At 36.7% G+C, this 15,322-nt stretch overlaps 1 protein-coding gene across 3 annotated transcripts in view; it reads right to left on the reverse strand.

Moving 5' to 3' along the window:
- Positions 1 to 15,322, reverse strand: part of ZCCHC7 (zinc finger CCHC-type containing 7) — a 160,477-nt gene that overhangs the window by 135,522 nt on the left and 9,633 nt on the right. For all 3 annotated transcript variants that reach the window (XM_074952144.1, XM_074952146.1, XM_074952145.1), the window contains exon 2: positions 13,504 to 14,215. In XM_074952144.1, the coding sequence (XP_074808245.1) occupies positions 13,504 to 14,215 (712 nt within the window). The remainder of the gene's footprint in view (positions 1 to 13,503; positions 14,216 to 15,322) is intronic.

Here is a 15,322-nt window from a genome sequence, read left to right on the forward strand (position 1 = left end):
ACTGAATTAAAGGAAATTGGTAAGATGATAGTTAAAACTATGTAACAAGTTGCCTGGATAAACGTACAGTTTGGGGTGGGGGGGTGGTTATGTTAATAAGTAGAACTTACAAATCGCCTGGCTTACAGAAGTGAAAACAGGACTTGTGTAGATATAATAGTAAAAGACACAAATAGAACAACATTTATGATGTGTAAACAAATCAAATGTCTGTACTGAGGCACTTACACTAAACTTTAAGAACGAACACCTAGACACATTCAAGTTTTCAGGATGTTCTGACAGTCCATTTTCAAAGCAGGTTATTGGATAAGAATACTCAACTTATTTGGGCTTCCTTTCATAGACATTTACAGGACTACAGCGTTACTGGCTTTGTGACATGAACACACTTCAAATACAGCGTACTGGCAAATGCCAGAAGCCTGTAAACAAAATCCTGTGCAAATTAAATGAAGCAATACCGTTACTGGTAGGTAATTTACTTCTCTTTTTCCCTCTTTTTCATCTTTTTGTAAAGGCTATTTACTTTGCTAACAAAAAAAGTTCCAACCTCAAACCATACCTGGGTCAGAAGGTTATTCAGAGGAACTACACGTTGCATAATAGGACATCCATTTTGTCTAAATAATACTCAATTTTTTTTTTTTTTACAAAGTAAATTGAATTGAATTAAAGTAAAGTAAACTTCTGAGAAAAATGTTAGAGCATGCCTGTTTTTCAAGGTTTATCCAGTTGTCAAAAATGAAAGTCACCACTAACACACTTTGCACATTTACTCTCAACTCCTGCAAGTTTGAAAGCTCAAAAAATAACATTTTTTAAAGACTAGTGCATCACAGCATGGGCAAACTATAAACACACACTAATAAAAATCAAAATTTCCCCATCTCCTTATAACCAAAGGTCAATACACCAATGTTTCAATGAAACACTAAAAGCAACCACCCCTCCCCCCCACACACTTGGGGATATTTACAAAATATTTAATAAGTCACATACTACAAACCTAAACTGAATTTTCTCTCTGTTTCAATAGCCAGTTTTGAATGCAGTTGTTCACATCCGATCACGCTTTCTGAACTGTGTATAGACCATGGCTAATCTTTTTAACTTTTTCTTTCTGTTAAGATAAAATTATAAATGTGCCACATAAATATCAGAAATCAGATACACAAAAGCTGGCTATCGGGCCTTGACGAGAGCGTATGCTCAACTCAGTTATAATTCTGCAGAAACATAATTCAAATAATATGGAAAAGTTTCTATGTCACTGAAGGGCAAACATCATATGCAAGAATTTGGTTTGGTTTTGTATTACCAAAATTTCTGAAATTTACAACAGAGACTATGACTAACTTGGTAAAGAGCAAAGTTGGAAATTATTACGTCATACCTTAAAGAAACATTTTCGAATATTACAGTAATCTGCATTCAAAGTTGGCAACTGCCTTTTTCTGTGTCGTTTTTTTTCTTTTTAAAGTGACATAAAGGCAGGTATTTCACAGTAAATGTAGAGCAAATGGGAATGCTAAAGCCTTTTTTCCCCTCCCCTAAATACTGTCCCAAGTTAGAGTTACATGAGTTTGAGCAAACAGTCACACTGAGACACTCATTCTGAGCCCACAATTGTTATAAAATGAAAGGACCCTGAAGCTAAAGTTTTCAATCTACAAGATATAACCTTATGAAACCTTATTGACTTACCTTCACAGCAGTATCTAGACTGAGAAATAAATATAGAGCTAAAACTATTACTGTCACCACAGTGGCTGTTAATCACCATAAGTATTTCATGGCCTCTGCTTTAAAAGGGGAGAAAAAACTCTAGTGTTTCAAGACGCAGATGGAGTTTCAAATAAAGACTGAAAAAAGGCATCTGGCAGTCATGACTTTTTTTTTTTTTTTTTTTTTTAAACAGTTGGTGGAGAATAGTTTATAAAGTGTTTAAAAAGCCCAGAGAGCACTTGGCAATTCTTTAGATTTATGGACTTTGGTCAAAGTATATGTTGTAATAGCCTCCTATATGACAAGATCAACAACAATAATAAAGCAGTATTTGCACCTAACCCTAGCCGCACTGTACAAAGACTAGGTTTTATGTACATCTCCCACAGAGATGCGTTGTATCCAACAGATCCTGTTCTCTTTGTATTTTCCCATTCCCAATGTTACATAGAACACAGATGCAAGTATGCTGTATGCATATTTTGAAAAAAAAATATGTATCATAAGAAATGTCAACATCAAACTTGGCATTGAATAAACATAACAAATGGATTCAACAGAAACAGCAGCAAACTAATGACAACCACAAAATCAATCTTTGTGGCCAGAGATACAGATACTTGTGAAATAATATATACATTTTGGGGGTGGGAGTTCTGGGTTTTCACCAGAGTAAGCTCTCTAGCACTAAATACATTATGAGTATTCCCTGACAACACAGAAATAACAGTTACTTGTTTTCTGTAACTCCAAGCTATGTTATTAATTTTCAACATACATTAAAGACACGTAACAAACGTTCCAGATAAAAGTTTGCCAGATGTATTAGCAGAGGTGAAACAGCACAATGATACAAAGCCAGAACAAGATCACCTCTGGAGATCTAAAAGGTATGTCAACCGTTAACTCTTTAAAAACAAAAACAAAAAATTGCACTTTCCAACATAAATTGGTGAGACCAAATTCCTGAACTTGACAAGTTTGTGGTAACTTTTAAAAGCAAGTTTCCCAGGGTGATTCATAAAGTGTAAAATTGTTAGGTAGTGTACTGTAAAAAGAATACTCCAAGTCGCTCCCATACTTGTTACAGACATTGTTTAGTAATTTGAAAATAAAACAAAAGCTTAACACTGGAACCATATTGTTCTATGTAAACTTAGAGCCACCCCTTCTCACTGCCATATCTTGCAGGAACTGCTATACTCACAGGTGGCAGTCTATCCTGCCTTCCCATCTTTACTAAAATTGGTGGGAGTCCTATCAGTTTAGTAATACATCAGAAGAACAGAAAATTATCCAATGTTGAGAGTTTTCTTGGGAAACCAGGGTGGTTTAAACCCAACAGATAACTTGCCAGACTCTGGTCTCAGTTATACTGCCTTAAATCTAGAGTTACTCCACAGACTTTAATAGAGTTACTCCAGCCAGATTTACACTCTAAGAATAGATCCGTCCCTTTGCTGTGATCTCCTCTAAAGATTCCAAAGTACTAAATGAAGCACAGCCTGGGATTGCTCTCTTTTTAAAATGTGTATACAGTAGATTATTGGCTGTTTTTGTAAAGAATAGTATCATGTATGTATGAAGATATATTGACTATCTGAATCCAGATGTCACAGTTCTTGTCCAGTAGAAGTGAGTAAACAACACAATCGCTACATCTGAAATTCTATAAACTGTTTGTTGTTTTTTTTTTAACTAATGGGAATATTAGCAGTTGTAAATAATATGGGGTGGAGCATTTGCATCAGGGCTTTTTACAGTTGTGTCCATAAAGATGAATTAATAAGACAAGAATTTGCCTCTTTTCCTCCATAATATGCACAGATTATTTTATTTACACACACAGACAATACTGAATGCCAAATGTAAGCACTTTCATAAGAATTAAAGTCTTCCGTAACAGTTTAGTACACAATCTTAACAGTCATCTAAAACTCTGCATTTTCTTGCCATTTGATACGACAGTAGTTTCATATAGTATTTTTCAAACCTTCACATTATGTCCCACACATGTGAAAAGGAAATGGACAGAATTCTGATTTGTGACAAATTCTTGAATTTCTTCAATAGCATGAGTTACCAACATAACACAACAGTTCTCAGAATGAAATCTTCTTGTTTCCTTAGTCATCTTCATTTTAAAACTTTGATTGGCAAGACAATTTCCACTGGAAGAAGTCTTAATTTTACTTACTCCCTGGAAAAGTGAAACTCTTTCCAGTAGACAGTTTTACAAACCAGAATTATTGTCACAATAATGGTATTAGTCATGTTCTTGCTTTTCATTCTACTTTGGCCTATTATTTTTATTCTAATATGAAAGGGTGATATACATTTTCTTGTTTTTGTACCTATTTTAACTAAATGTTCCCCCCCCTTTCCTCTAGTATGGCGAGTCATAAATGCTGACTCTCTTTGTACTTGTTGCCCCCTAAAAACTATTTGCATTTTTTTAATTGCTAAAAAAAATGACACCTCTACTAAAAAAGGACAAAATTAGTTTTCCCACCAGTCCCTAGAGATCTAGCTACAATATAAGACTTCTTCCCAACCTGCAAGAAACACAAATAAATGGGACAAGGAAGAAAGATCAAACTGATGAGAGAAGTGGGAAAAAAATTCCCCTTTTAACAATCAACAAAACAGCGGGGAAAAAAAAAGTGGAAAAGTCACCCAGAATATATGACCATGTAAGCATGGGCACTCTTGCAGAAAACCTAGTCTGCAACCCAAAGCCATGGGAAATTTAAATTAGTTAGAGCTAAGGTCCACAATAGGCAGGGAAATCTGTACAGATAAAAGGGACTGCTAAGGTTGCAGGTAGACAGACTAGATCTTTTGAGATTTCTAAAGGAACTTTATTAGTTTTATTAATTTTTTTTAAATAATCAAGAGATTCAAGTGTATCCTCATTACACCGTAAAGAAGATTAACTTTTTTCTTTTAATCAAAATATCCATATGCATGTGCTGTATCTAGTAAAGGGTAGGTGGATTCCCACTGCTTATTACAGCTCCAGGGTGAATGCTGTTATAATAATTCATGCACAAAAAACTCCCCCTCCATTTAAGTAACGTTAAGTTCTGACAAACAAAGGCAAGAAAAAATTCACATTAAAGATAAAGCATCAGTTTTAAAACTTTCATAAGAAAAGAAGTGCATATTATAAAGTTATACATTGATTCAATACTATTGCAATGTGTAGAAAAAAATTCAGAAGTTAATGACAGCACCCTTAATTTTAAACTTAGATGATGTGATATGATGTTACACATAACTTTATTAATTTCCTCTTATTTGTGAGCATATAGTTATAAATACACACACTATATAATATTAATTATAACAGAGCCCTTCAAAAATTGAAAGATAAAATTAAGTATAGAATGAGCCTTTTAGAGACCACCATATCAGCACATGCACTGGAACTTTTAGAAAAGAAGATTATTTACTTTCCTGGTCTTCTGTCTGCACTTAAAATACATATAGTAAACCTCCACACACAAATAGTTACACAGTGCCAGATACCGCAAGCTGCTCCATGTAGCAAGATATCTCCATCCACACGGAGCTCAGTGCAAGACCTGGGCCTCAGGCGCCAATCCTGCAAGGCACCAGTTCCTCCTCAGAGACACAGAGTTTAATCTCAGTTGAGGTTGCTTGGCACCTCTCAAACTGTGCTCCAAGCAAGCAGAATCAGACCCTGAGCCCCTATTCAAAGAGAAATCCGCCAGCCAATTTTTATTTGACTGAAATATCAAAAGTGACTATAGGGTTTTATAACATGTCAAATTTCATTTTAAATTGAAATGTAAATTATTTTGTGTGTCAAAAAAATACCATGAACTTTTTTTTTGTTTGCTACATTTATATCTTAATTCGTCAAATATATATCTGGACATGTACGAAATGTTCTTGGGCTAAGATTCACCTCTCTGATTTTCAGCCCAGAGTAAACCTTAAATGGAGAATTATAAACCCATAAAAGGAGGGGGGTAAGTGGGAATTAACTAAAGCAGCACTAGCCACAGTTATTGAACTGTAATTCCCAACAGTTTATCAAAGGTTAAAGTTTTATATGGAATGTCTCAAGTAAACAAAGATACAGTATATTGTTGGCAAACCTTTGTGAACAGCAACGTATTTTAAACAAAAACTCCTTTTCGCTGCCCAAACCCCCTTTTTCTGTGTTATTTTGGTGTCATAAATTGATATAAATTTGAACATTGTCCCATAGTGGGGGAGTTCTTAATGTAAATATGAAACGCTAGAGATATAACTCTAATTGAATCTAATTTCATTGAAGAGAAAATATATTTTCTTTCACTGCTGAGCTAAGCATCTGCAAAAATTCCTTTCATAATTAATAAAAAAATTTATTTTGAGGACGGGAAGAAATGGTCATTCAGATTTTTCCTGCAGCATCAAAAGAACAAAAGATTTCTCATGTACTAAAACAAATGAAAAAACAAAATCCAGAAACAAAGTAAGGGATTGTTATAAAAATATCAAAGTTCTAGTATAAAAAGACGATACTACATTTTGCAAAGACCAAGTAGGTAAAACTGGTTATCAAAGAAAATGTTACAGGAATGGGGCAGTAAACTAAGCAGTTTTTTCCCCAAAAATATTTAAAAGATTTTCTGCTTTTGCTTAAATACGTTCATAAGTAGTAAAATGGGCTATTCGCGCAGGCAGGATTGTTAAAATCGTAGTCTAAGTTTCAAAGCAATTTTGCAGATTCAACACAGAGCACTAGAATTTTAACAAAATTCAGCTGTCAGGAAGAATCTGTGTAAAGCAGTGATAGTCAAGGAAGGGCTTTTCCTTTTTGGATCCTGACTAGTAAAACACTTAGATTGAAGGATTTGAGGTTGCTATATCCATTTTGACTCCCATATCTGCATATGCAGTAGTTGTTATGATTACTACTTCTACGCAAAGCTTCAACCCAAGGCCAAATGTTAAGACCCAACATTAATAGGGCAAGAAGTAAAGTCTTTGCAGATTCTATACTTTGTTTTAAAAGCATACATTTTCATTACAATTTCATTGTAGGCTGAATGGGAAATGTAGGTAATGTAAAGGGAAGCTTAACAAGGGAAGTTTGCAGTTAGCAAGACTTGTAAACCCAGCAAAAGAGAGACAGATAGACAGACACTAAAGGAGTTAGTTAAAGATGAGCAAACTGCTTTGGAAATAGCAGCTTCTATTTTACAGGATGATGACCAGTGTTACTTCTCTCATGAATCCCGCTGTTTTTAACCAATAAATTTTCAACAGAAAAAGCATCTTCAATAGACAAAGCATAAATTGTTTTGAAATGCAACACAGTGATGATAACCAAACGAAAAGGCCTGAAAAGACTTCTTCTCAGCACTGACAAAGTAAGGGTCAGCCGATTCCTAAACTGGAGTGTAAATAATCTGCCCACATGTCAGTCAGCCATTAGTTTGTTCCACTACGGAACACCACCATAAAGAGTACTTTAAAAATCAATTTGTTGGGCAGGTAGGAGAAGAAGCAGGAAGTACTCTGTATTATAGATTGTAGAGTCTGAAGATCATTTGATAAATAGCTTTTAAAATATTTTCTAATGACCAGCAAGTTTTGGCTCAATTCTGTACAATCTGCTCTGAGTCTTCAGTTCTTCATTTGTCTGAATTTGCCATCAAAGCCAAAGCTATAAGAAGCAAAGCATTCATGCAATCACTGAGTGAAATGTTTAAATAAAAGAGTAGAGCGTAATCCTTGGTGCACATACTTTTTTGTTGAGGTATTGATCATTGTTGGAAGAAAACAGGTACTATATGTGAATAAAAAGTTAAATCAGAAATCTAATCTGGAGCGCAGCTGCTGGAAGACAAGCTATCATGTGCTGGGATCCCAAACAGTAACTGCTATGTGCGGAGAACACGTAAATTAGTTAAAATATCTCATGTTGTGTCAACATCCCAAAATGTTATTACAATGCCAGCCAAAGCTGCTAAGAAGGTTCCAGAGTTTCTAATGAGGTTTTCAGTCTGCTGAGCAATGACCATAAAGGGCATTTGAATTAAACGCTTTTTACCAGAACAAGTGATATCCAGTATTTGTTACTTTTAATAGCAATTTCTAGTTGCCAGAAGTGATACTTCAAACACTCTTTCAAAAAGCTGACCTATTGTGTTAGTTAAAAACACAAATAGCCTTTCCAATGGCCCAGTGGAGAATAATGTGTGTTGCTTCCTGGGATCTTTGGGTTCAATAAGCGCCTTAGGAATTGCACTCTGCAAACGGGTAATGGCAGAGAATGTTGGCTAAATAACCCACTTTGTCACTGATGGGAATGGGGGGATAGGAGAGAAATAATTTTTTGCACCCCTTAGTGGGTGATCCTCAATGCTGCAACTCTGAAAACTGTCTCTCCAAATGTAGAAAAAGTGCAGAGATTAAGACGAGTGCTAGATACAGGAGAACAAATATGTTAAAAGATGGTCCTTAATGAGGGAATGGATGAAATCTTGACAGCTACAGGAGATTAGCCCTCTCATCATACATACCCTTATTGGGGTAGAGAAGAGGTGAAAGCCCATCTTTCAAAGGTCTGTGATACCTCTGCCTCAAAAATGAATTATATATATTTACAAAATAAAAATCTCTATATTTGTCTCATGCACAAAGCATTTACATATCCTGGAAATACACAGTAAAGGTCCAACTCTAGAAGATAATCCCTGCTTAAAATGCCAAATGAAAAAAAAAACATTCCCTTTCGTTGTGCAAAATGGCAAAAGCAGTGGAACGTACCTTCAAAAATATCACACATGGAGGGCTAAAAAAAGAGCCAATGTACATATGGAACAAGAGATATGCTCACTGTTGGTCACTCTCCCTTTGGATCTAACTTGCTTCATGAAATTTTGACAGCCTTGATCAATTCCAAGCCATGTGCAATCTTGTAATATAAAACTGAGATCAGGGTGAGACCCGTCAGAATCACGGGAGAAACAGTAGCTATTTGCAGAGTTCCAGAGACACCTCAGCAGGAAACAAGAAAGCCAGTACCTACCCTCATCTCCTCAACTAACAAAGCTTAGCCAGATATGACTGCATAGCTATAATTAAAAGTTGGTGTCATCACAAGTTTTGGTTAAAAAAAATATTGGCGGGAAATTGAAATAAAACCAAAATGTAAAGGGTACCATGAATCTTTAGAGAGGCTGAAGGAAGGGTCAAAATATAAGGGATTTCATATATGTACCTCAGAGCCATGTTGCACAGATTGGGAATTTGAACAGCATGATTTAAAACTTTCAGAATTTTAATTCAAAATAGAAATAGCAGAAGAAGCTTGATTTGTGCAGCAAGCACCAAAACACTTCTTCCCAGCATAAAAGGAACACATCTTTCTGTCTCAATGGAAAATGCAGGTCACTGTATGCTTTTCCATCTCTTCTAAGTACCACCATAATAGACACAGGATCGAAACAGGAAGTTTATGTATGGAAGGGATTCCATGTGTGCGCTTGGGGAACCAAGGAGGGATGTTCTTTGTTTTTATAATTTAAAAATAATATGGTTCTTAGCTTAAACTATGGTGACAAATACGATGTAGAAAACTTAACACAATAAGGAGGGGTGCTTCATTCCTTTCCCTGGAGCAGTAATTTTTTATTCTCGTGGAACCTCACTATCTTTATCTCCATGTCTCAAGTACAAAGAAAGGCCCACCAAATGATTGACACAACAGGCCACTCCAATAGTCACAGTATTGTGCATGTTTCATTCCCTTTTTAGTGTGAATCAAACTGGGCACTACATATACCAACAGACTGTCACAAGAGGTCTCTCAAATTTATACAGCCGTAAGTAACTTTGACAAAAAATAAAGGTTTCACCAGTTATTAAATGTTATATCCCCCCTACACTCAAGTTAAAAGCCTTAAAAAGTAGTAATTTACATAGTAGGTATTCACAGTAAATCAACAGAAGTGATGTTTAATTCTGTGCCCCAAACATTCTGAGAGTATAACTAAAAATATTTCTCAAAATAATTCCTACATGAATTAGAGGAAATAAATCTCTGAAAGAATGATTTGCTAATAAAATTACAATAAAAACAAATTAACACCTTGTTTTTCCTTATCTTCTTTTGATTTGACATGACTGTGTTCAAGTTTCAGCAAAACACTTGTACTTGGAGTCCACAGCACCTGAGAGATGATGCTGTGAAGCTCAATAAATAAATTATGGATATATTAGATGTTGAAGATTTGCAGGTTTTGCTCCTTAAAATTGATATGTTACAGTTATCCATGAATCCACTAAGTTTGAATGCATTAATATTTTGATACTCTTTTGGTTTTTACTTTTATACCAGCAAAAGACAAAAATAATTTTCAGCCCTGTGTTGTCTTTATCTTCCACATCACAGTATTTGTTTTAGAAACAAAATACCAGATGGAGCAAACTTTTCTGCATTGAGTATGCTTGAATAGAGGTTGTTTAAATTTCAGTGAAAATACAGACAGCTGATTTAACCTACACCTCTTCTAAGACGCATGCTACGCTTTACCTCTCAGTCTTTTGCGTTCAGGCTGGGGGTTTAGGTTCAGAGCACACAGTTCCTTTCTGGCTCTCACATATATTAGACTACTCTCAAACATATCATCATTAGCTTGCACCTTTTAAACAGAAAAAACTGTGTAAGTCTTGAGATGTTTTGCAAAGTAAATACATATGAAAGGAGGAAACAATACCTGAACAAAAACAAATTAAGTTCAATGCAAATATTTAAAAGAAGGCTACAACATGGTACCAGACTCCACAGTGTAACTGATCACTGTCCTGTAAATCATAAAGCATGAGCTTACCCTTGACAATACCATTACTGATGCTAGTCAAAAACATAGGAAGGGTTTCTGAAGGGTTTTGCTGCAAATGAAGCAAAACTACCTCTGGATATTACGCACAAGTTAATTTTTCTAAATGCTACACTTTGAGTTTAGGCAGCTGCACAACAAAATTATGGTAGTGCAGTAAGAGAACAAAGATTTGAATTTTCACATTGGCATCACATCTAATAAAATCACTATTTTGATAAACTAATTACAAAATATCTCCAAAAAATGCATAATGTACTTTTTTCACGTAATATGAAAAGCTTACGTATTCTTTACACATTTCTCTATCTTCTGCTGTGGGATAATTTTTATAACCACCATGGGCAATTCCTATAGGTAAGCCTACGAAGGATGTGTAGAGTCAAAAAATAAACTAATCACCTTGCCTGTCCAATATGGTTATTCACTGAACAATATAAGATGACCAAAAAAAAGTGACATGTACACAAGTTACCAGTAGCAACGTATCATTTTGCTGTGCACAAACTGTATTACCAAATGTCCTGGCACATTTGCTGCCTGAAAGCCACAAAGCATTCTGTTAAAGAAACATATATACTTTATACTGCCATGACACATTGGTTTTGGTTTTGAAGAAAGGAAAGAAAATGTGAAAATATAAAAAGAAAACAATCAAATAAAATTTAGTAAAATTAGGCTTTAATACTTATCTATTATACTTTTAAATTATTTTTAAGAGAGATTTATAGGGAGAAAACATATTTCATAGAGAACGTGACAATCTGGAAATGTGATGTGGCAACTTGTGTTCTGTACCACTATACTTGCCATTGATTTGAGAACAATGTGCACAGCAATTTTTTTGTGAAATTTCTAGACAATGGGCAGCCGCACCATGATCTCAAAGCAACACAGTGTGGTAAAGGGCATATTATAATCTATTTAGCAAGTAACTACAGAAAAGCAAACCAGAGAAAAACACATTCTGTTGGTGGGACGTTATAGAATTCTTAGAGGCAAAGAACAGACAATTTAAAGAAGGGAAAGAAGACATATTTCTGGCTTCCTCCCTCATTACAAATATGTGGGCAACAGGGGTACTAACCGTTTGAACAATAATTCTGAGGCAATCTCTTGCTTGCTGATATTAGTCCACATATTAGCAACTAAGAATGTCTCCCTCAACACCCACAACTATATAGTGTGTCATTTGTGGGCACCAAAAGAAAACTAAAGCAATATAGGGCTGAGAAAGTGCTACCCATATTTTTGTGAGTCAAAGCTGAGTAAAGGCCCTAACTGCTACAGGTGACCTGACAGGCCTTACTGTACTGAATCAATATCTCTGACAGCAATGCTCCCTCTCAAGTGACTGACAGGGGACACTGTTTCTGGAAATTATCTCAGTGCAGCAAGAGACTAGCATGCACAGGGAAAGGAAAGATGACAGTCAAGTAGATTTTTCAGTCATTGGTTCCAGAATACATATTATCCTAGCAATAAAATAATCATCACAACATGCGGCCAATTTGATAACTTCACCATGGAAAGAACTTGCAAAGAACAAGTCTCTACAATCAATTCTTTGAATTACCTCATCTTCTTTGACTTTCCTCTACAGTAACTTGGAAACATATTTTTAAAAAGCTAGATATCAATAATCCCACTGTTTAGGAATCACTGTGTACTATTTCATGCAGGATTTGTATATTGTGGATAGTAAATTTTAGAAAACAGCAAAGTATCAGTATAACTGAATTATTTACACTGACCACAAGGATTATACCCTTCCTCCTACTGTATTTTTCAGTAGTCTTAGTTTTGTGATTTCTCCCTCCAATTTTGCTTATTTTCAAATTTCTCTTGACATTGCTATATTTTCACTACCTACTTATTTGCTTTGATCACAATAATTAACCATTGTATACCTTTCTTACTTCTATTCTTGCTTCCTAAATATTGGTTTATCTTTTTTCCCCCCCGATGAACACCTCTACCCCGATATAATGCGACCCGATATAACGCGGTAAAGCAGAGCTCTGGGGGGCGGGGCTGCGCGCTCCGGAGGATCAGGGCGTCAGGCTCCAACACACTCCTCTGAGCGGTGTGTTAAAGGTGCCGGGCCGGGGCTGAGGGGTTGGATAAGGGGCAGAGAGTCTCGGGGGGCAGTCAGGGGACAGGGAGCGGGGGGGTTTGAATGGTTCGGAGGTTCTGGGGGCGGAGCAGTCAGGGGACGGGGGCATTGGATAGGGCGTGGGAGTCCCGGGGGGCCTGTTAGGGGGCAGGAGTGTGGATAGGGGTCGGGCAGTCAGAGGGTTTGGGTAGGGGGTGGGCAGAGGACAAAGAGCAGGGGGCTTAGATAGGCGGTGGGGTTTTGGGAGGGGTGGTTAGGGGCAGGGGATCTCTGGAGGGAGTAGTCAGGGGACAAGGAGTTGGGGGGGTTGGATGGGTCGGGGTCAGTCAGGGGGCACTTCCTGCCTATTAATAACGGAAATGCTTGAGGCCAAAGCAAGTTCGATATAATGCGGTTTCACCTATAACGTGGTAAGATTTTTTGGCTCCCGAGGACGGTGTTATATCAGGGTAGAGGTGTAATAGGTTTATTTAACTAATTAAATTCCTTCTGAATTCCCCCCTCTCTCTCTCTGTCAGTCCTTTGGAGTAGAGACACTGTCATTTGCTTCTCTGCAAAGCACTATGCACATGTCTGGCACTACTCAAATAATACATAACAGTATTAACGATTATCTGCTAGACACATTTTATGTCTGCCATCCCACTTTACAACTTCCTCCTTTTGGTTTTTGCCACCTCGCACTGCATCTGCTTCTTTCCCTTTATAATATTGACATCAATATCATGGTAACCAGATCTTCCCATCAGTTTCCTTTACTCTATTCAGTGTTATCTACACAAAAGTACTGACCTTCACTGACAGCAGTTCCACAGCCTTCAAGGTTCAAAATGATATTTTCATCTCTGACATCTGCATCACATCCCAACAGCATCCAGCTCTCCACATTATCACTTTCAGAGATTGTGCTCTCCTCTTCTTCCTCCTCATTTGAACTATCCTCTATTACCAGAATCTCTTGGATCATGCGTACTCTACCAGCAGAAGTTGGTTTAGACTTCTTATTAGCCCTTTTCTCTTTACTTGAATTTTTTCCATCAGAATGCAAGGTAGTAGGTGCAGAAGCTCTAGCAGGGTTCCGTGTGGAGCATCCTAGTTGACTGTATTGTTTAGCTGGTGTTAGGGAGGTTGCTGTCTTCTTCACTTTGCTTTTGTAAACACTGTCTTCATCAGGTGTGTCAGACAAGATGATGACCTCAGGGCCATCTGAAATCTGAATAACATCATTGTCCGAAAATATACGGTTCTTGCCCTGATCCAATTTATTGATCAAAACTGAACTCTGACCTTCCGTCTTCTCTGCAGAGTCCACTACCTCCTCATTCTCTTCCTGCCCATTGGCTTCTCCAAGACTCTGTGCATAATGGACCTGGCTATAGAGATGAAATTCTACCTCACTGTCAACACTTAGTTCGCTGGATGACTCCTCACGATAAAGGTCATCATCATACGCTTCTATGTCTCCATGCCCCCCGAACATTCTGGAAAGAAAGTAGACCGGTATCTAGGAAAAATAAAACACCTTATCAGTAAAGCCAAGTAAATGGGTCCAGAAACTCCATGAAAATGTAATACTTTTTCCATCTGTAATAGCAGAAGCCTTTTAAATACTTAAAACATTATTCATACCATTCTTTAACGCAAACAATAGTTAACTACATAATATCCTCAGAAAATGTGTAAGTATTTCCATGGACAATCACAGAGCTATGAACACGGAAAACGACATCACACCTAGCAGATTTATGATACCAAAAACATTAATTATAACATTCACAATAGCAAATGCTAAAATCGAGGTTGCACTTTGATTTTCATTTTAACCTCAGCTGTTTTGACTGTCATGACAATTGCATTTAACATTATCCTAGTCCCCAGTAACCCTCCTACATGGTAGACACAGGACCAGAGCTCAGGACTCAGTTGGAAGCCAAGGGAAGATCCTGTGTTCCAGACTTAGCTCTTTCAATTACTGTACCGGTATTAATTCTGAGTACTTCACAGTCTTTATTACTGAGCAATGCCTCATATTTGCACATCAAGAGGCAGGCAGATACCATTCACCCATTTTACAAAATAGATACTAAGACCACTTATGACAGAGCAGGGAATAGAACCCAAGTCTCATATCTCTTCTACTCAGGAACACTGCATTTTAGAATAAATGTGCCAAACTTGTAACCACTACTCACTCCCACCCAGAGCCAGGAACAGAACCCGAGATTTCAGATTTATAACGTTCCTCTGATGTCTAGCAAACAAGATAAGTTATTTCTGATTCATGCATCATGAACAATAAGAATTCTGCGACTAGAACTTAGATTATAGTTCTTCCGATAATATGAATAGAATCCAGCTCACTCTCCCATAGCTGGCTCTGCAGTACTAACATTGGTAAAAAATGTTAAAACATAGTAAAGTAAAATGCCACTCTGAATACACAGAGACACCAAGTCTACTGAGTAAGAATTTTTAGTGTCATTTTTCAATGCAGAATTGCTATTCAAATTCCACAGTTTGTCCATTTGTACAAAAACTAACATTTGTTTTGGAAACATAACTTAAAAAATGGTTGAGATTACATAAAGAAAAAAGTATTTTCCTTTCCTCT

Source organism: Natator depressus, chromosome 5, assembly GCF_965152275.1.
Source record: "Natator depressus isolate rNatDep1 chromosome 5, rNatDep2.hap1, whole genome shotgun sequence".
Lineage (NCBI taxonomy): Eukaryota > Metazoa > Chordata > Testudines > Cheloniidae > Natator > Natator depressus.